We start from the raw sequence: 23,795 nt of genomic DNA on the forward strand, positions 1-23,795 counted from the left end.
AAGGCTCCTTTTTCCATTCTAATTTCTACAGTATCTGTGTAAATAAATGTCTTGTGAAGGTTTTAGACTTACAGTTTAATTGTAAAGCATCATTAAAACAGCTGAAACCAATACTAAGGGCTGTGACCAGTTCAGGGATTCATTTAAGAAAGTTTTTATTACATGGAAAATATGTTTAAAGTAGAAGAGTTACAGAAGCCATATCATTCAGTATGTTTTATTCAGTCTGTGAAGTTCATCTAGCAATCATGCAGATTCCAACATCGTTTGCAAGTCATTTCCATAGGATTATGAAATGTCTCCTCATGACCTATTCAGATTTGTGTTGAAATATTTATTCCTGGTTTGAAACAAGTTTGTTGCTGTAGGGCAGACAGAACATGTTATACAAGTGAAGTCAGCTGTAACACGAATTGATAGCTTTGATGCCAGCCTTTGTACTTGATGGATGTATATTTATTTTGGCAGGGAGTTGCCTCAGATATGGTCCTTCCTCCCCTCCCATGGTCTCCCCGCTGGCTGCTGTAGCTCAGCAGAGCCGTGGCTGTGCAGCACAGCTGTTGGGCACTGCTGGGCTGGAACAGCACCTGGGAGTAGGAGGCAAGGGATGCCTGAGCTGGCACTTGTGCTGCAAGAGCTGAACATCAAACGGTGTCTGTATTTCATCTGAAATCAAGCACTTAGATCTGTAAAGGGATTTTGCATAAGTGCAAACTAAGGATTGCCATTTATCATTATTGCCTTTTTCATCTTCATGCTATTTTAAAGTAATCAGAATAACCTTTGAAGTTAGGGGAGGTACTGTTTTCCCTATTATATACCTAGCTAACATAAAGCACTAAGAAGCAAAGTAACCTACCTAAGATCAGGCTGTTCTGTGTCAGAGCCAGAAACACAATCTAAGTTTCTCTTTGTTTTATATTTCAAGTTCTGAAATTTTTTTCTTTCCTTTAGGAAAAGAAAATGCATTTACACATATCTAAGGTGCACTTGTGTGCCCTCATACAAGATGCAATTTTCTCTTTGAAGAAGGTCACTGCAGCTGGTGCCTTGGAAACAGAAGCTGTGTGGCAGAGGAGGTTATTGATTTTGCTGGGGTCCTCGGGAGGTTAAAGCCTTTCTCCTCTCTGGGCCTCTCACTGTGTCAGCTCCTGCCCTGCCGAGTGCTGGCCCTGCCACTGCCTCCTCCTCACAGGCAGGTTGTCAGATTCCCACAGCCTTTTCTGTCCTTTATTTCCTTCTGCTTGAGGATGTCCCCAAATAGCTGCATCTCCTGTCCGTGCAGTATCTTTGAGAGAGAGGTTCTTCCTGCCCAGAAACCATCTGAATCTCCATTTAAGCAAGGACAATAGAGGGAAACAGCCCTTGCTAAGGCCTCTCAGCTGGGAAGGAGAGGTGGCTTTCAGCAGGAACCAGGAGAGGTTCAGCTGCTCTGCCACCCTTCTCCACTCACTGGCAGGGACACAGGGCAAGCAGTGTCCTCAGGGATGGCCTGTGCTGGGTGGGACCGAGTGAGGAGCAGGACTGAGACTCTGAGACACCGATGCAGACTGAGTGAGACTGCCAGTGGTCCTGGGGAAGAGAAGGGGAGATGCTGTTCACAGCGTTCTGCAGCTGCCCTGGAGTGAGGTAGGAGGGGGAATTCTGTCTGATCCCAGCTTCTGCTTCATTGCTCAGTTCCTCCCAATCAATAACCATTTCATCTGGGACATACCTGGTAAGACCAACCAGTACAATGCTAGAGCATAGAGAAATGTAAGGATTATTTTCATCTTAAAATTACGGAAGACTTCTGAAATATTTTTGAAGTCCTAGAAAAAGCATTTGCTAAAGTTAGAAACTATATGGCCAGGTAGAGAAGATGATTGGGGAAAATAAGCGAGTAAGTAGGTAGGATTAATGGGAAAACAGGACATGTACATTCATGTTACATTCTCCTTCTAAACCATGATAGTAAGAGCTAGAGCAGATGTGTACCTTTTGGCAAAATACAGGCATTGTCTGAATTTATATTAGCCAGACAAACACAATCTTTTACTAACTGTGAATATTTCTAAAATATCAGACAGGTTTAACTCACAACTCTGTAGTGTTGGCCTTCAAATTTAAATTCACAAAACCTGTTATGTACAAGAATGTACACTCTACAGAGTTGTACTAGAAGTACAGAAATACGTTCCTGAATTAAAGAGAGTAGGAGAAGTTAAGTTTTAGTACTAAAATACTTGCTACACTTGAGGATTACACTTGAGGATTACAATATTAAGCTGATTTAGGGTTTAGCTGATCTGGAATACTAGGACATAAACCAAATGTATAAGGAAAGATTTTGTCAGAACTCGTTCTTACCCTGTTTGTATTGATCTTGGGCTTGTACTTGAAACAGGTTGGCTGCCTAAAATTGTGCTATAATCCAGATTTCATTGCATGCTTAGGGAAATGTTTTGGAATAAACACCCTGTACAATCATGTCCTTTAAATCAGTTCGTTCTTCATTGCCTGTTGCTAAGGTTGACAAGAGAAAAGAGCTATTGCTGAAAGGCAGTGAGAGGAGGTGTGCAGCTGTGCTGACAGGCCACGAGTGCTCAGTGTCCCTGCCCACGCGGGAGCAGCAGCACATCTCTGCTGTGCTGGGAACAGAGGCACTGCCACTCCCTCAGGTGTGCCCAGCTGCAACCTGCTGGGACAGGCCCAGCGTCCCACGCTGCCTGCGCCTGCCTCGCCCTCCCACCGACCAGAGGGCTGGCACGGGGGGCTGGCTTTGTCTAGGAGCAGGGGGAGCCTGGCTGCCTGGCAGACAGCATTCCTGGGCTTCAGCACTCTTGGAGACATGAAAAATGCAGCACAAGGGATCTGAGCTGCCTTTTCTGAAGGATCTGAGGGGTTGGTTGTTAGCTCATCCGTATAAAAACAGGCATTTCAGTGTTTTGATGTAATTTTTTGGGCTCTATTTTTGGTGCCTGGGAACATTACAGACATGGAATATGTGGCTATTAACCTGTTGGAATTAAAATAACTTCAAATATCCTTAAAGAGGCTTTCTGAAGCACTCATTTTTTTCCATTGCAGCACATGTAGTTTTTGATCCAGTGCATTACAGAGGCTGGAAGGGTGCCGTATGTTAAAGCTGGTGTTACCATTTGGTTTGATAAGCAGGAAGTCCTGTTGGTCCAAGATGAATATAAGGGGATAATGTAAATGTTATTTTCAGCCTTTTTATTAAAAAACATTTTTCTGACTTTTGTTTCAATATGGAAGATGTCCCCTGTATATTGTTAGGTGCTCAAAGTAGCTTTCCATTTAGCTTGAAGGTAAGGTTGAAGTGTACTCAAAAACAGTTTGACTATAGAAGCAAGATACTTCTTTTATCTCTCTAGTAATCAAATATTTATTGGTATATAGGGAACTTCAGAAAGAATAACCTAGATTTAGTTTTGTGTTAGGATTGCTATTTATTTTACATACGTGATGATTATAAGGTTCTATTCAGTAGTGTTAGAAATTTTACTGAAGATCCCTGAACTCCCAGAAGAAAAGGCAGGAAGAGGAGTTTTGTTGGGTTTTGATGAACTCATTAATTTCTTCTGCACACATGTGACAAGCTGCTAATTCACCTCTCTGTATCTAGTCATCAAAGAAAGAGCACTTAGGGATTTCATAACCCACTCTCCTGCCAAAGACATTACCACTCTTGCTTCATTTTTGATTTTGATGTATCACGGCAATCTTCAACATCAAAAAAAACTCCAGATTGGGTGCTTGGTGGCAGCCAGTACAGCAGAGAAGGGCAGAGGAGGGCTTTTAGAGACAAAGTTTACATTCAAATTGCATTTTCCAGCAGCAGATTTTTGAAGAGAGATCTGCATGCTGAAACTCTGCCACCACGGATGACTGACTTCCAGCTATAGCAGGATTCCTCTGGAGCACATTATGGGAAATAAATTTTACAGCCCAAGCTGTATGATGTTTTGAGGCATTCACTGAGGAGGCAGATGGATCTGTGATGCATGAGTGCCAGGTTTTGATGTTACTGCAAGTCTCATGAGAGACTGGTGCTTTCTGACATCCAGGTTCCACACAGTGATGTGATTATGTGAAAAGTGTATTAAAATTTTAGCTCTCCCAATGTGGAGAAAAATATGAAAAGATGTGTCATAAAGGGCACCTTATGACAATAAGTATATAAAATTTTATATAAAAAGTTAAAATCAGTCAAATATGATGATGCTAAGTGCAAAGTGGAAACATATTTGTGACTGTTTAAATCTTTTCTTCAAACACTGTAATGATTGGAAGCAAGTGCAAATTATCTGTTTCATCTAAGCCAATAGACTAGAAACCAGAGACTTGCTGTTAAGTCCAGGGAAAACATCCATTTTCAGTTATGAAAGAAAACTGCCTTAGGGTTATGGATTGGCAGGATTATTCTGTTAAAGAATGTTGCACCATCTCCCACAAAAAAACCAGTTCCCATTGTGTTTTCCATCTGCGTGTGCACTGTGCTTCCATAGAAGTTATCTTGCTAACTTCATTGTGCCTTCAAGTGCCTCCAAAATTTTATGTGAAAGAGTAGTTCCTTACCTTAACTTTGGTTTAAGTATTGAAGATGGTCATGTTGATAACATTTTGTAGTCCTACTACAAAATTTGGACATGGATCTTAATTTTATTAATAATTTGTCAAATGCTTACAGAAAGATGCAACCTTACCTCTTATACATGAGTTCATAAAACAGAATTAGGGTAGTAGTTGTTTTAAAACATACACCTGTAAAAGCTTAGGTCAATAGCAGAATTTGTTAGGAAATGCTATTTTTTCCTTTCATCATTCTCAGCTATACATAGATTTAATAGAAAATAGGGAACAGCTCCTGCTGGAGTTTATTGTAAATGTCTGTAGACCATATTTTAAAGGTATTCCAACCTTGTAACTCCAACTTAACTAAAAATATAGGTTTAAAGGCTTTTAATTAAATCAGTGTAGATGGGACTCTTCTTTTCATTATGTGATAATCTGACCAGTGTCCCTGGTATCTAAAAGGCTACTAACATTTTTTTTTTTGTTAAAATTTTGTACTTTTTTTCCCCTTACATGTTTTGTTATCTTCACTGAATGAATTTAGGATTTACATAAAACAATTTGGGTTGTTCTGGCACAGTGCTTATATCAGAGGCTTTCTTGTCATTTGCTCTAATGTGATGAAGACTGTACTCTCTTGCTGCAGGACAGTGGATCATTAATGAAGCAATGGTCACTTGGTCAGAAAGAAATGTTGATTACTGTCCAGAAAGGAGGAGAGGAAAAAAGACCTTATGATGTGTTTTGGTTTGGTTGGAATGTGCTGCTAGAATGCAGTAAAGGATGCATGTTTTACTAGTTGTGGAGAATTCTGAGGACACGTTTGATCCAAGCTTTGTGTAGACAAAACAGATAAACAGATTGTAATTGAGGTCTGTGAGCCCGTGGAAAAGATTGCTAATTGTATGTTTTTTCAAAGGATCAAGATCTTATCAATGTCATGAAAATTGTGCAGGGCTACTGTGAAAAGAAATGTGACTTTAAAAGCAAGTAGAATTAAATATACTTGAAAGGCCTCTTTCTGATGTGCAGAGCATATTTGTAGTTATCTGCAGCTGAGGGCCACATTGCCCCCACCCTGCAGCCTCCATCTCACACTGCTGGTGACAGAACCAAAAGCTTTCCCTCTTCCTTCTGATCTCATCCTCGCTATCACTGAGATTCCTTAATGGAAGAGCAACTTGTGCACCAGATTGGCTATGAACATATTGAATCTATCACATCAAAGAAATAGTTGGAGGATGGCGTGAAGACTCTGCTTCTTTTTAAAGTGATCTGTATGGGCAGATCTTTTGAATCCCTGTGTAATTTTACTGACTTTGATCAGAGTCCATACAGCTGTAGTCGTTTTGAACAATCAGATGTTACTGTTGTGCTGTAAAGGTTAAAGGATGGTGTTTTCCTCATTTGTTAAGACTAATGTTGCTACTTATGTGTGATATGGCAAATTAAAGAAATGTTAATATTTTGGTACCGATCGGCTTTGAGATCACTTTGCTTTTGATACATAGCTACCAGAAATCCTGTGGGAACATAGGTAATTATTTCTAAAACTGGTTTTGATTATATAGAATAATTGTATGTTTGTCTAAAATGTTTTTATACAATGCTTCTGAAAACTTAAATACACACATATATTTTCTAGAATTATTTACTAGTGTGTGGCAGATACACAGCTGTGAGTCATTTACATGAAGAGCAGGCAGATTTCTGAAAATGGAATGAAAAGCTTTAATAGCAATATAGAGATCTGGTGGAAATTTATGTGCAAATGTCCTTTATTATGTGATCACCACCATGTAAATATATAGCATTGAAACAGCATTCCAAAGCCCAAGGTTTCATATTCAGATATTAGAAGGAAACAATGTCATTGCTTGTACAGTTTCAAGGCCATATCCTTTTGTGTGTTTGTGTTGGGATACAGCCTTTAATTACACAATCAAATTTTCCCCCTTGGGATTCCTAGTTTTTCAACTTAGTTAACACTTAGTGTCTCTTCTCATGGCTGTCTTTAGATGTCTCATTGTAATAGTGACCTCTCTGGCGTCCCAGGGAGCTCTCTGGCCATTGCAGTGTAGCACCTTTGGTGGAGGGTTAGAGAGAAGATTTCTGGACAGCTTTCAGCTGCCATAGGGAAAAGACTGTCCTTCCTTCTCCTCATTTCCCATTCCATTTGCTTCATACCCTCTCATTTCAGTAATAGTACTGGGGAAACAATGTGTTGAATGGTGAAGTAGGAAATAGGAGAACTTGCCTGGCTTCCTCACAGTTCATCATCCAGGCTGCAATGTTTCTCCAAGAGCACAGATGTGGGTGCTTGACCTGATGCTATGGAGTTGGCAGTGGTGGTGGGTTGGTTGGTGCTTTTTCCAGAGCAGCCTCCTGTCTGCAGTTCTCACAGTATTTGCTGAAGGGGAAGGAAGATAGAAGAATGGTGCATCCCCTTTCTGGCTCCCAGGAAGTTCTGTATGTTTACAGACTCATTTGCCATTGGCTCTTGTTACCTGGCTTTCTCTCAGTTTTCTCTCATTTCTCACAACTTTCTTTGGTCATAGGATAAATGCTAATTTTGAATTATGGAAACAGGAAGCCTACAAAAGAGGCTTTAATTTTTGAAAGTTAAATTAGAGGGAAATAAAAAGTTTTTTTCAAGCATAGGCGCAGATTGGAATACTTTTGCATTAATTAATATTACAAGCTTATGTTTATAGTGGAAAAGTTACTTTGAAGAAAAAACATTGTTCTTCCTGATGCCATTAGCACTGGCAGTATTCTTCATTGTATGTCATTCCTGGGGAAGGTTAGGAAGGCTGCAGTTTGACAACTTCCATGTGTGGCAGTATGGAAGCTTAATCCAAAAACCTCAATTCATCAAATATACTGTATAAGTGCTTGGAAACTGTTATGGCAGTAATGTCTGAGAAAAGGGAGAGAAATGCTTCATGTGGTAGAAGTGCCTGCAGGGAGTGTCCCAAGAGCAGGGCTGGGTTCAGCCAGATGACTCACTTCTAACTGAATACTGGAAGCATTCCTCTTCATGGTTTGCTCTGAAATACATTCCCAATTATTTGTGTGTACCTTGTCCATACACAGGAGCTGTTGTACTCGGGTTTTGGAACCTGAAAACAAGCCCTTTATTGATGATGAGGTCAGGACACTTCTGGGAATGGTGGCTTGTTGGTTACCAGCTGCTCCCCAGCCAGAAGGAGGTTGTCCTTCTGTTTTGATGAGTTGTGCTTTGTTTCTTTTTCTTACTTTAAAGAAAAAACAATTTACACTGTCTGCTGTGGTATTGCTTTGTGATGGGATTGCTAGACTTGGTAGACTGTAAGAATTACTGGCAAAATGTTTCAAGACAGAAGTGTGTACATGCTGGGTATCTTCCACATGGAATCTTTGTACTGCTGCTTGTAGAGTCAGTAGATCTGTGGGCACTGCTCCCCTTCCCATTCAAGTGGGATAAGAAATTGGCTTTTAAGGTTGTTTGGGCCTTAGAGCAGTTTCTGTTGGTTCAGTTTTTGATTGTGGCACATTTGGTGTAGATCAGGGAGGCTAAGTTGAAGTTGGAAATAAAGCCTCACTAACAAATAGCAGTGAAACAAGCACCTTCATTAGCCTTCCTTTCAGTTACAGTAACATAAATAGTAGAAAGCTCTGACAAGATCTTCTGTGTACAACTGTAGGTAGAATTTAGCTCAGCAGCCAACTCCTTAATCCTTGGATTTTCTAGAGTCTGCAGCTAATTCTGCTCTTTATGACATTGCTTTTTTATGCAATGCATTGGTTTGGGAATAATACTGAGATACCAGCACTCCCAGCCTGAGATCTGAAAACAGGGCTTTTAAATCAGTTGATAGTTGTCACTATGTACCCAAATATTGTTAACGATTCCAGAAATTCAAATGAGATTATTGAGTGGTTCTTAGACATGTTTAAAGTCAGTTTGTACAATGACATGATGAAGAAATACTGAAGCTGTAGGGCGTGTGTCTGGTCCTGTAAATAAACTTGAAAAGCAGAGTCCACTGATTTGAGGGAGGGGTTGTCAACAGTTGAAGACCAATCAAGTGTTAGTTCAGAAAAATATAATATCAAATCATGGCTTTCATAATGAATGTCCTGATCATGATGAGTCGTGGTTGTTTTCACCCAGACCATAAGTTCATGGACAAAAGCATGAAAAGAATCTTCTATACTTGTGCATTTTACATCCTTATTTTAAAAGTGCCTTGATTAAAGGTTAGTGATTACTTTTATTGACCTACACTGATGTGTCTTTTGGTGAGTTAGTTAAAACATATCTCCAAATAATACCAAGAGAATTATGACTCTTGTGCATATGTATATAAAAAACTTGTATGAATTGCTTAGAAGTATATAAAAGAGCAAATGTGAACCTCTCCATATGCCTTGAGAGGTCCTGTATGGTTCTTAGCTAGGCATTTAAAGGTGAGTATGGTGTAAAAGACTAAAGATGAAATATATCCAGAGAAGGACTAATAAAATCAGTGATTTTAATAAGAGTTCTGTTAAGTTTGAGTTGAAACTGGGTTGATAAGTGACATATCCTTTTTGTTCTGTTTAAGAAAGATTGATAATCTGACAACATCAAAAGTAGTTGTTTTACAAAGTAGATAGAGGATTGATAGAAATAACAATTTTGGAGGAGAGGGAGGAATTGGAGCTGTCTGGACCTTTTGTCATGGCAGGATTTTTGTGCTTTCCTTTTAGTGTAGATTTACAAGCAAAAGATAGTGAAGTTGTCCTTGCTGGGAAATGACTGGCTGTCACACACAGCATTTTACTCACTCATGCTGTTTTGAGCTGCATGTTATCACTCCATTGAGATGCTCACTTACCCTTACAAAGAAATTTGTATTTATTCTTAAATTTAATTACTATTGCTCATCATCCTGACAGTAGTAACTTGCACTGTAGGACTGATTTGGCTGTTGGAATGTCAACAGTTTTATTTTTAAATATTTGTAAGAATTGAAAACTAGTTCAAGATATGCCAATCTAAAATTCTTATGAAACAACTCTCCTTAAAAAAAATTAAAACATTCTTTCCTCTGGAAGGCTAGGGACGTCTGTGAGGTTACCTGGTGGCTGCACAACTACCCACTAAACAGAAAAAGGCTGCAGAAGGGATGGTCCATCAAGGAAGGAGAGAGAAATTATCCTTTTTCTCTGTGTGTTTTTCAGCTGCTGATGCGAGCAAAATGCTGTCTTGAGATTTTCTGGTATCTCTTCAGCCTGCAGAATGTCAGCATTCACAGGCTTCTAAGGGGAGTGTGCCAAGGCAGCCAGAGCTGTGGAAGAATGTGTTGCTCAGGATGCCCTTGAACTGCAAAATCCTTTCCAGGGTAGAGGAGGGCCCTCCTGATGGAGGCATGTTGTTAAGCCTTTGATTGTACAGAAAACTAAAGAAGAGCAATCAAACTCGAGCACCAGATATCATTTGGCAAACCATGGGGGAAATGATTGCTGGTTATTTGGCAATGGGAGGGTAGAAAATGGCAGTGCTCTAGTTCTGCAGGCAAGGAAGATACAGCTGGGATTATAACCCAAGGGGCAGTCTCTCAAAGCGTGCTACTCCTTAGTACGTGCTAGCGCTGTCTTGAACTGATGCAAAACCCTCCACATTTAATATATATTTTAAAAGATAACCCAATAAAATGTAAATTTCATTCATAAAAATATGAAAGTCAAAACTATCATTTCCCTGCCAGCAGTTACTCATCTGCCTGCACTTGTGTCATGTTTCATATAGGTTTGTATAATGTAACAGTTTCCTTTATGATGTTGTGGCTTTCAATAGATATGTATGTCAATGTTTTGAATACATAATTTAGATGACAATTGTAATGTGTATCTTTTCATCTCCTCACTACAGAAGTCACAGCTCATATTCCACATTAGTGTTCTATGGCAATAACTTTCATGGAGAAAGTTATTTTATCAAAACCAGTAGTGATGGTATTTCTTTTGACAACAAATTTAAATTTGATGGTATCGTGATTTATCACAAGCTCTGTTTTATTTAAGGGGAGTATCAGATATGAGCTGCATGTTGGTTTTGATAGATGATTTTTCACCTACTTCTGTCACAGCTGAAGTTCTCTCTGGCATTCTATTCTACCAGCTTTTCATTATTTCCCCTTACCATGGTGGTTATGTAAAAAGGACAGTTGTTGTCTTTTAAATTTGCTTTTCCTTCTTACATGGTTCTCTTGTGTATGTACATACTCAGAATATGAAGTAGTGAATCATGTTGAATTTCTTTTAAATGCAATTCAATAAGAGTGAATTTGTCAGTTTATTCAGCTAGCATAGATTGGGATAAATTGTATTTCAGTCTCACCTAAAAGTTTATTCAATGTTTAAGTCTTGTGTGCATTTATATGTGGTTTTAGCCTAGTTAGGTCTCATTACAGTCTTTTAAGGAGTACTTTTTGCAGTATGTAAAACATGTTTAAACATAGTTCCCAAACTTGGTTTTGAAGCCAAAGTAAATGAGGTCTTGTAGCGCCACATTCCAGTGATTCTGACACCAGAAGAGTATCTGCACTAATAATTTTTTATATTAAAGTGGCTGGATTTTTATATGCCTGCAAAGAAGCAAGACTGGACTCTGACATGGAGGAAAATTTCAAGGCACTAATAAATGTTTTCAGGAAATCTTTTTTCCTCTCTGGGAAAATAAAAAACCCAACCAAGAAAACCTGAAAAAGCAAGATACTCATTTTGACAAAAATGAGTCAAATTATATTTTACAACAGACTCAATAAAACTAGTTTCATTTAATTTTGTTTAGTGTTTTATTTTTGTTTCAGGTTTCCTTCTTCAGTCTGTAGAGATACTTCTGTCTTTTTGTATATTAAGAATTATGCCAAAAATTATCTGAGCACTTACACAAATCAAAACCTCAAAGTATTTTGAAATATTTGCTTAAGTGAACTTATGTATGTTTTAGGTATTTGAGTGAATGTGAAACATTCAATTTTCATCATATTTGCAGCCCAGTTTGCAAACTCGTGAGATTTTTGTCCTGGGAAAAACAACAAAAACACCTTGTAAAGTTGACAAACCTGATTCATACCAGGAAACTGGATTAAGGCACAGATAACAGATGAGGACTGCATCAGCTTGGCCTTGTATGGCTGTGCTGAACTTTGCCAGATAGAAAGAAGAATCACTTTCTGCTGTCAGTGCCTCTCGCTGCAGAGCAAGGGAAGCCTGGGCCAGGCCGCTGATGGATGCGTGCCCAGCTTGTTTTGGGCTGATCAACTCTTTTGCCATCCCTAGATTTTGAGGGGAAAAGGATGTGGGATGTTTGACAATCCAGAGTACATTTTTCTTCTCATTGTTGTAATAACAATTACATGTTTTATAATGTTGATTCTTTCAAATTTACAGTTAAAGAGTCCTCATCTTGTTTGCTTTCAGATTCTTCTCATTCTTTTCATCGAGATGAGACCATCGTTATTGCCCTGGCATCTGTGTCTGTACTGGCTGTTCTCATAGCTGCTCTGTTCTTTGGATACAGGATGCTTGCAGGTAGGGATTGACAATATTTTTGGCATTGTTTTTTTTCCCATTGTTTATTTAGTTATTGCTCAGAGTTATACTTAGGTCTTCTGCTCTCCCCAGTCCCTGTTATATGCTTGTACATAATGCTGCTCCCCTTTCTCCTCTCCGACATTTTATGGTGATATCCCTTTTATAACAGTTTGGAGAGAGTTATGACATCTCTAAGCTGGCATTTGGGGACCCATTTTTCTTCCACAAACCCTCTGCTCAGCACAGTTTAAGTGAGATGGTGAACATGCTTTATAGTTATTGCCAGTGACTTTGAATTATCAAAACAGTTGTGTAGCAGGTATCTGTAGTTTGTGGCTTATCAGCACCTTCACTGCTCATTTTGCTGACTTTGAGAAGATTTTACAGGACTCCTTTTTACTTATTTCATCCTTGCCTACAATATGTAATTCTGCCAGGTCTCAGGTAAGTTGCATTTTTTTCACTTGGAGCATGTCCAGAAAGGAAACTGGCTGATTTCCTCCTCACCCTCTTCCCCAGGAGACCGTAAACAAGGTTTGCACAGTATGAACATGATGGAGGCAGCAGCATCAGAGCCCTCATTGGATCTGGATAATCTAAAGTTGTTAGAGGTAAATATTCAACTCAGTTATTAATCTTCATTTTTATTCAGTATAATGCTTGTGATCATATCCCAGGCATAGTTACAGAAATCAGTGCTCCTGTAATATTTTCTTCTAAATCACAGCTTCAAGAAAAAATTAAAATAAAAAAGGGATTACTGCAGGCACATTTTGTCTAATTTTGTTGGTAATGTTGTTGGCATTAGCTAGAACATGTTTTACCTTGAGAACAAGAAAAGAAACACTGGGAGGTAGTGGGGGAAATTAGAAGGTGCTATATTTCAACATTGCATCAAAAGATCCATCTGTTTTGCTTGACACTGCTTACTTTTAATACAGTGTCCTACTGTAGGAATTTGAAATTCTTTAGTAACACTCTTGGAAAATAGAATTTACTGCAGATAGGGCAGCATATTTCAGTAGTGGTGCATTTCTGTGTAGTCATTCTTCCCTGTGGGGCGCTATCCAGCTCCATGGCAACCAGAGGCCAACCAGAACTTTCTGCTCAGCTTGGTGTTAGATGTATCATCACAAAACTGCTAAATGTTATGCTTCCAGTTGGTGTGCTTGATATAGCATATGGAATTTTAAAAACCTTTTAGCCAGGAAAAAAAAAAAAAAGTAGAACGACTGAGATGCAGAGTGGTGCTTTTCTTTTTTTTCCCAGTAGAAACCCCACCTGGAGATGCAGACTGCAGACATGCAGTGTGAGTTGCTCTGATGGTGTCAGCACTGATCAGCATAGAACCTTAGGTGTCTTCTGACACCAAAAAAGTACTTGAGGCAGAGTTTAGGAGAGCCTAACAATGTGTTTTGTAGAAATGTGCAAAGCCCCAGATGAAAGCACTTGTAGCGATAATGCAGCCTTTCTCCAAGCCTGAAATTTGGGAGAGAGAAATGCTATGGTGTCTTCTGTCCTGCTTCTTGTATCCTAAGGAGCTGACCCCTTGCCTCCAGTCACAGGGTGTTGTAGGACAAATGTTTAAACCTGTGCTTGCCTTTGGACATCTCTGTGGGTAGATTACATTCCACATTCATACCTTGAACTGACTTGCTGCTGCTTTGCAACCCAGTGATATCAAAGGACTGAGAAACAGAAAGTCTCTCCATTAAATGATACATTATTTTTGAAAACTTTCCTGTAAGACAATTTTATAATCTTTAGAAACATTACTTTTGTTATTCCTTCTGTTTTCTCTTCCTCTCTATTTGTAAGTATTTAAAAAGTTAAAAAAATGACTCATGAAATCCTTACAGTTTCATGTATGGGTCTTCCTGAAAATTATTTTAAATAGATGCTTAAATTCTTATGTAGTTGGAATTTTTTGAGCTTTAGAAATGAGGGCTCTTCCTGAAGGTGGTCCTGCATTTTGGCTTAGAGTAGAGATCGCTTCTTTGTTCTGCAGTTACTATGGAGATGTGAAAGGCCATTCTTGAAGACTGTCTAACATAGTGGAGGCTAGAATAAACGTTCACAGGTAGTCAGGAATTAGTTACTTCCTTCTGGTAAAATCTATTTACCCTTTTTTGGCATCTATTTTGCACTACAAATGTGTATTTTGTTACTACTAAACTGAAAGGTAAGCTTATAAACTGTCCTAAACCTAAAATATTTCCCTTAAAGTCTGTGATTTCTGGAGTGAAATGAAATTGATCACATAAAAGCTATAAATCTTTAGTAGACAAAAGTTGTAAGAGAATTAGCAGCACAAAACACATGTGTTTTATTGATTCTGTATATAAAAGTACTGAATAGATTATTTATGATATATGTACTGGATATTCAGATTATAAATCAATTTAGTAAAGCCTATGTTGGCTTGTGCTGAGGTTTCTAACTTCAAATAGCCTCTATGAAAGCATTCTAATTCTGGTTTTCATTACAAAATACTTGCTATCTTCACTGTATTATAGTACGAGTCAGGATAAAAGTTGGCATACAATTCTTGTAGAGTGAAAACTCGGGTTTTGTCTTCACCTATTATTTTGTGAACCGATTATTTCTGGTTTTTGCAGCTGATTGGCCGGGGGCGATACGGAGCAGTGTATAAAGGTTCCCTAGATGAACGTCCAGTTGCTGTGAAAGTCTTTTCTTTTGCCAATCGTCAGAACTTTGTCAATGAGAGGAACATTTACAGGATTCCACTGATGGAGCACGAGAACATCGCCCGCTTCATTGTGGGGGATGAGAGATTCACTGCAGACGGCCGGATGGAATATTTATTGGTGATGGAATATTACCCCAATGTAAGTGCTTCAAGGAAATCAGTTGGCTTGGTTAAGAATCCTAAGAATAGCCACGTGAAAAGGATGTACTTAAGGTTTTGGTGGTGCTTCTTGACAGTAATGCAAAAATAATCCATATCAATGATAGTTTTAATGGATCTTGTTGTGGGTTACTGTAATACCTTTTCAGACTTCCTGATTAGTGCTACCAAATGAAGTCTTACAAATTCCTAGTTCTGGAGTGTTTGCTCCCGGTTTTGGTGCAAGGTTTTTTTAGTCAATTTTGTCCTTATTCAATGACAGAATTTGAAGAGTTGTTTTTACTTAAAAGTAATCTAATAAACTTAAAACTTCTTAGGACATTATCTCTGTCTTATGACATTGCTCAGTAGCTGTAAATAGTGGGGTTTTTTACAGTGAAATGTAATAGATACAAGATTGTTGTCAAACTAGTTTATGGTACTATAAATCATGGTGCCTTTTTATCCTGGTATCTTCTTTAAACCTTTCTGTGGCATATACTAATGATGTAGGACATGTCTTAAGAAGGCAGCCTTACTTTCCAGAACCCTATCTTCAAATCTCCTCAGCTAACTGAAGACTTGTATTTCTCAAATTCATGGATTAGGGTACTTCATGGTCTGTGTGTGTACACACAGAACTAGAAACATTTAAAAAATACACAGTATAAATATGAATAGCTTTCCTGAAAAATCATAAAATGTATGATTTTATGTATAAAAATATATGTATAAAAATGCAAAAAAAGATATGCATATAAAAATATGTAGATATATGTATATGTAGATATATGGAGATACATGTATAAAAATGCAAAAAAAGGATGTCACAATTTATCTTGGGGGGGGAGTTTGCCTGTGTATGGGAAAGAACCTTAGTTTTTCAATCGAATAATTTTCTTTAACAAGCTTTTTAGTCTCAAGTAAGAAAACTTGCATTTCCTGCAGGGTGTGAAGGGAATGGCTGAAGCCTGATCTTTTAGGCAGTAGGACAACAGCTGCTTATTTGAATAGCAAAAAGGAGCAGAACAGTGCTACACAGCAGTAATGATGGCCTGTCTTAGGGTTCTTTAGGCTCTGTGTATATGCTTGTATTGCAAGTTAAATGCAGCCATGTAAATGCATACCTTAAACATAGGCATGTATTTACACACTTGTGCATTATATACAAACGTAAGGCAGCAAAGCACAAGTATAAAAAGTGACTTAAGTGAAACTTCTAAGTGAGAACACACTCTATCATGTCAGCTTGTAAGACAGGCATCTAAGAAGAGATTGCAGAAACTGGAAGTGACCATGAAAAAGGTCAGTTGTGCCCATACCAGATGGACAGTGGCAAAGCATGTGATTCTGACAAAACTGGCATGTTTTCATGTAATAAAATGAAACTAAAGTAAAATCAAGTGAGTATTCTGCTACTAGGAGGGCACAGCATAACTGACTTCACAGGTGATCTGGTTTTGCTGTTTTCTCGAATGAAAGGATTTTCAGTTGAAATTTAATTTGATTGAAAATTGTGTCTTGTTGCTTATGTAAATAGGCTCTGTCAATGACCTGATTAAATGTACAGATGAAGCTTATGACTCCATATTATCAGATTCCTTCCCAATGTGGTATTAAGAACAGCAAGATTAGTCTAAAATCAATCCACTGGTTGTTTGGAAGTCATTGGAAAAAGTGCACAGCAGGTGTAATTAATGCACAGTGTGATCTGTATTTTAGTGAGCAGATGTTCTGTTGTATGTGGAGTTAACAGCAGAAGAGGAGGCCTGCTGTGGCAGCCCTGCTAGAAGGGAATTCCAGTGTTCAAACTGGAGCCATAAATCTGATTTCAATAAGGACTAACCAATACAAGATGTGCAGATGAAATATTCCCCATCCAAAACATCATTCTCCCTCATAATACTTTCCTTCCTGAAAATAAGAACACACAAGCCAGGGCATTTTTACACATAAAATTGTTCTTGGTGTTACCTTGGTGGAAGCAAGACAGATGGGTTTGAGCCAGGTTGTGTTTTTATCCAAACATGCCTTCAGACCAAAGGAAATAGGTAAGTTAGAGGAATGATATGTGCATTTATCAATCAGCATGCTGTTCTGATGGGACTCTGAGGTGTAGCAGGTCAGTAAAGGAGTCAGTTGTGAGGCATGGCATAGCAGGAAATATGTAATAGCCACAGAATTATCATCCCAGTAGTCAGACACTCTTGTCCCTTTAGAACAACAGAAAAATTGTTCTGAAACACAAATGGAATCTCTGATTGTTAAAAATATCATCTTTCATAAAAATTATAGTCAGAACAAATATCCCCAATTTAACGTGTAACTCATGGATCTGACAAGATAGCCTTAAATACAAATATATCTCTCTCTAAATCTTGGCTAAAATGTTTCCTGGTTATCATTTAACTTCACTAAAAGCATAAAGGCACAGACTTCAGCTCGCTTAAAAAACATCTGGTGGTGGGCAGGCTCTGCAGCAGAAAGATCTTGAAGCTGGTTTAATACAGTGAATATTTCCCAGTCACCTCATGACAACAGTCCTGTGGCCTCCGTTAGAATGGGTTGGAATCTCAACCCACTAAGCCAAGAAAAAAAACTAAGCTGATGACATTTGGAAGCTAATAAGAGGACTTATATTTCTTAAAAACTGTAAAAAACAAGGAAAAATATGAAATTTCTGTTAGAAATTAGTTAGGCAGATTACTTGCACTTTATGCTGGAGGATTTGGTTTGTTTAAACTAAGTATATAATCACTGGGGACTGTGCATTGAAGGTGTCACAGTTTGCAGAGTCTTGTTTTGGATAGCAGTCTCAGTTTCTAGAATATCTCAATAACATAACGGACACAATTCCTTCTGGTTTTCTTAGAGATTTCGTGACAAATCACTAGAGGATCCCTCATTTTACACATCTAACTTCACTTTCAAGAGAAGGGGAACATGACATTCTTTTTTTCCATGTTTCCTCAGTGCATGTGAACTCACTCCTATTTGGAATTGCCTTTGGGGTGTTTTTGTTTTGATACATAAATAGATTATAGCAAGACCTGTGAGAGACATTGAGTATTCTGTAAGTGATAATGGTCTAAAGCCCACATTTTAGAAACCCAAGCTGTTACGTCTGCAGTTACCTTTATTCTGTTCTACAACAAGACTTTTATAATGAATATCTTTTTTTCTAGAGGCAGTCCCTGTTATTCTGTGATAAAATTCATATTTCACTTTGGAGAAACAAAATGGCAGCACTGGAATGAAAGAAACTTCAGTCAAATATTGTGTTTTAAAACATGTGGGTAAACACACAAGCAGTGGCAGGTTTATACCTTTTAGAAGCAGTGGATAAAGCTGAGTCTCCAAAAGATTTTGAGTTATTCTACTGAACAATTATTTTAATCTGTAGTTTTTGTTTTGTCTTTTTCTGGGGTTCTTTTCAGGGTTCTTTGTGCAAATATTTGAGTCTCCACACAAGTGACTGGGTGAGCTCCTGCCGTTTGGCTCACTCGATAACGCGGGGCTTGGCGTACCTGCACACGGAGCTGCCTCGAGGAGGTAAGGCCAGGAAGGGATGCAAAGATCTCAGTATATTCTTATTTCTGTCAAGCCATAGATTCCAGTCTTTCTTTTATCCTACTGTGAGCAGGAATTGATGAATGCAAATAAAGATTGCTCAGAACTTCTGCTCTGTTCCCTCCTTGGGAACAGTGCTGTGGCTCTGTGGCCCTTGTGTGACAGCCCTGGGTCTGAGGTGGGAGAGGCAGGAGGAGACAGAGCTGTGCAGTGCTGCTGTATCATGGCAACAGATTACTGAGGAGCTGAAGCACTGCCTGTCTCTCTGGCAGAGGGTAAACAGATGAGGTGTTGTCTGTTTTTGCAGTTCAGAAATCACCAAAGCAATTTTTAGTTTGTATGTGAACCGTATGCTATCAAATTAAATATTCTAACCCCACTGTAGTTTTATTTATCATGTCTCTGGATTTTTGTTTGAAAGTTTGGGCCTAGTCTTTGCTGTGTACAAACAATACTGCTAGATTTTCTAGTACTTTATTAGAATCCTGGCTGTGACAGTGTATTGATTGGGATCTATGTCTGCGTGCATGCTGCACTCACTATTTCAGCAGCTGAAGTATCATAATTATAAAGTAGATATTCTGAGATATATCAGGCTGCAGAATATGGCCTGGCACTGAAATGTTAGGGTTTTGGCAGTAAATAAAAGGCTGGTTTCATTATATCTGCATTAAGGTGCTAATGTTTGGATGAAAATTTCAAACTATCTCAAATGTTAAGCATGAGCACTAGCAAAGAATGACACCTAAAGATGCTATTAAAAGTGCTGAAAATACCCAAATCGGGATTCCTGTGTGCCATTGAAACTGCAGCTATCATCTTAACTTGATCATTTTGAGATGTGCAGACAGGTGTGTGCATTAGCAACCGAAAATGTGTAAGCTTTCCATCATAAAGGAGAGACAGCCACAGTCTGTGAATGCTAGGAAGAAACACATAAAATAAATACATAGGAAGCAACACATAGAATAAATTCCACACTAAAACGAGTTCTGTACTGCTGACTGCTTTACTAACAAAATAAATAAAAATTCAGAACAACTGAGATTATTCTTTGGAAAAGGTCAGATCTGTTGCAAGATGAACATGTTCAGACTCTCTGGAATAATTTTGTCTGCATACCTTCTGAATAAGTGCCAATGATAATTCCAGTTGTAATGTAAATAATTGGTGCTGCATTTGACACAGGAGTGTGGAAGTGACAGCGAGTATTTGCAATGGCTGTTAGGGCTGTGGCAGCAGGTCTATGTTTAGGTGTACAGTGTCTCCACAGCCAAAGTCGTGCTGAAATACCCCTTGGGAAGAAGAGTGTTGGTGAACATTAGAACTGTGTAGGGCAGTAGCCTAATATATCATATAGATACAGTGAAACTCTGGGTGCCAGTCAGTTTTCTCTAGATGGCTTCCTCTGGAGCTCATTGTAAAGAAACAAAAACATTAGCTTTCTAAAAAGTAAGGTGATTCTCTTTTCATACTAGCTGAGCAGACATAACGAAGTTCTCTCATTTTGCCAAACAGTAGAATTGCTGAAATGGTAAAAGCACTTGTGTGTGTCCAAACAGAGCATTACAAACCTGCAATATCCCATCGTGACTTGAACAGCCGTAACGTGCTGGTGAAGAACGATGGCACGTGTGTCATCAGTGACTTTGGGCTCTCCATGAAACTGACTGGGAACAGACTGGTACGACCCGGTGAGGAAGACAATGCAGCCATTAGTGAGGTGAGTACAATGGTTGGATGAATGTTCATGGGATACAATTTCTGTAATGGGAATGACTGCAGTATGGGTGAGAAGGGGCTGAAGCCTCTACAGGAAGAAACTGGTTTTATTTTCAAAATACTCATCACAAACTTGCCATTTTGAAAGGTGATAGATTGGCAGATTGAAGTTTCTGTGTGAGATATGAGAAGACACAAGGTAAGTTTGGTTGCCACGTACAGGTTCCTTTGGTTTTGGTGTTAATTTTTCTGAAATGGTGACATACCACATTCTGCATCTTCTCTTTGACATCTAAGACAGGCTACTGAAATACAGTGAGTGTTTTAAGTAAAGAGTGCCTAATAGTTCAGTGTAGTTATCTGTGCTTTTACAGAAAAACTTCATATGTCATTCAAAGAACATGCTACACAGTGCTAATCACTCCCCTCTAGAAAGCAAGTGCTAAATTGAAAATACCTAGTGCAGAAGAGCTCCATCTAGATATTTCCATACTGATCAAAGAAACAGGGAAACTGCTGGTTAAAATGCAGGGATGGGAAATAGTTCTTTGACAAAATACTGTCCTACAAGTACTGATGAGTAAGTGCTCTAATCCAACACATGTCCTAGTGAAAATGAATAGGTATCTTCCAAGACTGTTAATAAACTTTGACTCTGGGAGTTGTAGGGTGGCACCTTGCTGACAGTCCAGGAATAGAGAACAAGTTCCTATTCAGCAGGATCCTCTTCCGTTATCATACATACCTTGGTGTTTAACAGAGCAATTTGGAAAAAGAAACTACTTCAGCTATATCGTATTTCATTTGAGAACATTAAGTAAGGGACAAAATAATTTTGTTTGGTACATACAAAACAGTGGCAGAGTAGGGGAAAGGTTTTGTTATGACTGGACTGGTAAGAATCTAGAAACTGAGGACATTGATTAGGAAGGAGCTGTGTTTTCCTTAATTGTAGAGAATACCAAGCAGAATAGGGCACTAAAAAACTTAATTGAATTTGGAAGTTCCTTCCTGATGTGAAGCTTTGATGTGATGTTTCCCCAGGTTGGTACAATCCGCTATATGGCCCCAGAAGTGCTTGAAGGAGCAGTGAACTTGAGGGACTGTGAATCTGCTTTGAAACAAGTAGATATGTATGCTCTGGGCCTGATCTACTGGGAGATATTCATGAGATGTACAGACCTCTTCCCAGGTAAGAACAAGAACTGCAGAAAACCGTAACAGTAGGAAGTGGCACCAGCACCCAAAGCCACTCCTGATCCCGAGCTTTTGTAAGTGGAGAAGGGAAGCGGTTCCCTCCGTTGCTTCTGCCATTGAGTCGGTGCCATCTAGTGTTCGAGGTGGTGCTTGTCAGGACGGTGAGTCTGGGGGCAAGGTGTGGCTCCTGCCCAAAGGCTCGGTATGACCTGTTCCGGCGGTTCGCAGGCCTCTTGCTAGCTGCCATGTGAGTGTTACTGTTGTTGTTATTATTACTGTCCAGAGTTTAAAAACACTGAGAGTTAGGCTGATGGCAAAGGCAGTGTTTCCAGTTCTGAGAACTGATAGAAGTGCTTGAAGTGTCTTTCAGACTTTTCACCATAAAAAAATGCTATGACTTAATGTAGCCTTTAGTCAGTTGTACTTTTGTTTATGATAGGACATTGAAAATTTAGGGAAATCCTCCCTACCTGTAACATAAACAAAAAGGAAGTAGACTTAAAATTTACGTGTGAGATTGTGCACATGCACCATCTTCTGCCCAAGCTCCAGCATATAGAATGGATCTGAAATTCAGCATACTCTCTGCAGTCAACAGCTGTAGTTTGTGTGCAGAGGCTTGTAATCCTGCTGGGCTTCCTCCCAAATGAAGTGAACATCATCAGTCAGTGGTGTTTCACAGAAAGTCAGTGTCATCTTCAGGCTCCAAGACATTCCAAACGTGCCACTGAACCAGCACAGTCTCAGGATGCTATCCTTTGAAAGGTTGCTGAACAGCACTTAATTCATTTGCAGTTAATTCAGCTTTTTTTGGAAGTTAGACTTTGGGGAAAGTGGGGAACATCTCGATAGACAGCAACTTTGATAATGCCTTTCATCAACTGAAAGCCTTTGCTCTGCCTTTTAATCTGTGATTGATTTTTTTTTCCTTTCTTTCTTTTGCTAACAGGGGAATCTGTGCCAGAGTACCAGATGGCTTTCCAGACTGAAGTCGGAAACCATCCCACTTTTGAAGATATGCAAGTCTTGGTGTCTAGAGAGAAGCAAAGACCAAAATTCCCTGAAGCATGGAAGGAGAACAGCCTGGTGAGAGAGAATATTTTCAAAGAAACAGTGATTTAACCAGCTTTAGGGTGTACTCATTTCTTAAAAGCAATTTTTTAGGGTTTGGGTTTTTTTCCTCTTTGTTAGTATTTAAGGATTGAGAGCTGTTTCTGCATGGACTTCTTAAATATTGAATTCAGTTTTTAAAAGTTATTGACATGAAAGCCAGATTTCTTTTAAGGAAAAATACTACTGTTGTTGTTGCTGCATGCTGCAGTGTGATTACCGAAGATAACCTGTTACGTTAATTTTAGACATGGTCTGTAGTATTGTGCATTAAGTGCCCATGTGTTCTCTGTGTGCTGAATGAGAAACACAAAGCCATTTTTTGACTTTTGACATCTTATAAACCAATAAAACTGAACTAGGATATCAACTAAATAGCTGGTGAAAACATCAATATACTCTTCCAAAACTAAAATTGGTAAACATTGTAATAAACTTTTTTGAACTTTTATAGACCTCAAGATTTTCAGAGGCTAAAGCTTCTAGAAATAATTTCATTTTAACTACATAAAAGATTTTATATGGCTTCATTTGATCTGCAATTATTTTTTTTTCAAGACTATAAACATTATAACATTGCTTGTTGTTTTGAGTGAGTGCAGCTATGGCTTAGAACCTTGCTGCTGTGGGCCAACAAGTTAGAGCAAGTCATCTGAACTCTGGTGAGAGCCTGTGCTTGCTTTCATCTGCAGCAAAGTTCAGGCAGTGTGAATCCCCTTGGCTTAGAGGGGGCTGTTTGTCTTATTACAAGCAAAGTGCAGTGCAAACAGTGACTGGATTCCACCTGATACAAGGTAACACAGCTGAATTGCAAATCTGAAAATGCCATGTTTGGCTGTTATTTAGAAAGATACTTCTTGTTATTCCCATATTGAATGATGCCCTTCAATCTTCAGAGGCTTTGGTGGTTGATAAGTTTGTAGCTACTGTGCAGACAAGGAGGGGCCCAAGGCCTCACCTGGTGTGAATAGGTAGGAGCCTGCTTTCAGAGAGGAGCATAGCCTGCAGTGGTGCACTGCAGTAAAACATGTTGTAACCCAGCTGAGAGCTTCCAAGAGAGGTGCTTTTCTTACACACTTTTGGCCACCCAGTCTCCGGGGCAAAGGGGGAAGAGGAAAAAAGAGAAATCAGTGCCCAAACTATATAGGAAATCAAACAACAGCTGTTTTAACTATAGCCATGATGGCAAATGTGGTGTTGGAAG

The 23,795-nt window shown here is 38.9% G+C and overlaps 1 protein-coding gene across 1 annotated transcript in view; it reads left to right on the top strand.

Moving 5' to 3' along the window:
- The window catches only part of BMPR2 (bone morphogenetic protein receptor type 2), a 105,724-nt gene that overhangs the window by 67,944 nt on the left and 13,985 nt on the right, over positions 1–23,795 (top strand). The window contains exons 4-10 of the mRNA XM_036387212.2: positions 12,031–12,141; positions 12,664–12,755; positions 14,763–14,993; positions 18,430–18,544; positions 20,125–20,285; positions 21,329–21,476; positions 22,431–22,567. Of these exons, the coding sequence (XP_036243105.1) occupies positions 12,031–12,141; positions 12,664–12,755; positions 14,763–14,993; positions 18,430–18,544; positions 20,125–20,285; positions 21,329–21,476; positions 22,431–22,567 (995 nt within the window). The remainder of the gene's footprint in view (positions 1–12,030; positions 12,142–12,663; positions 12,756–14,762; positions 14,994–18,429; positions 18,545–20,124; positions 20,286–21,328; positions 21,477–22,430; positions 22,568–23,795) is intronic.

Source organism: Molothrus ater, chromosome 7 (genome assembly GCF_012460135.2).
Source record: "Molothrus ater isolate BHLD 08-10-18 breed brown headed cowbird chromosome 7, BPBGC_Mater_1.1, whole genome shotgun sequence".
In the NCBI taxonomy this organism is placed as follows: Eukaryota; Metazoa; Chordata; class Aves; order Passeriformes; family Icteridae; genus Molothrus; species Molothrus ater.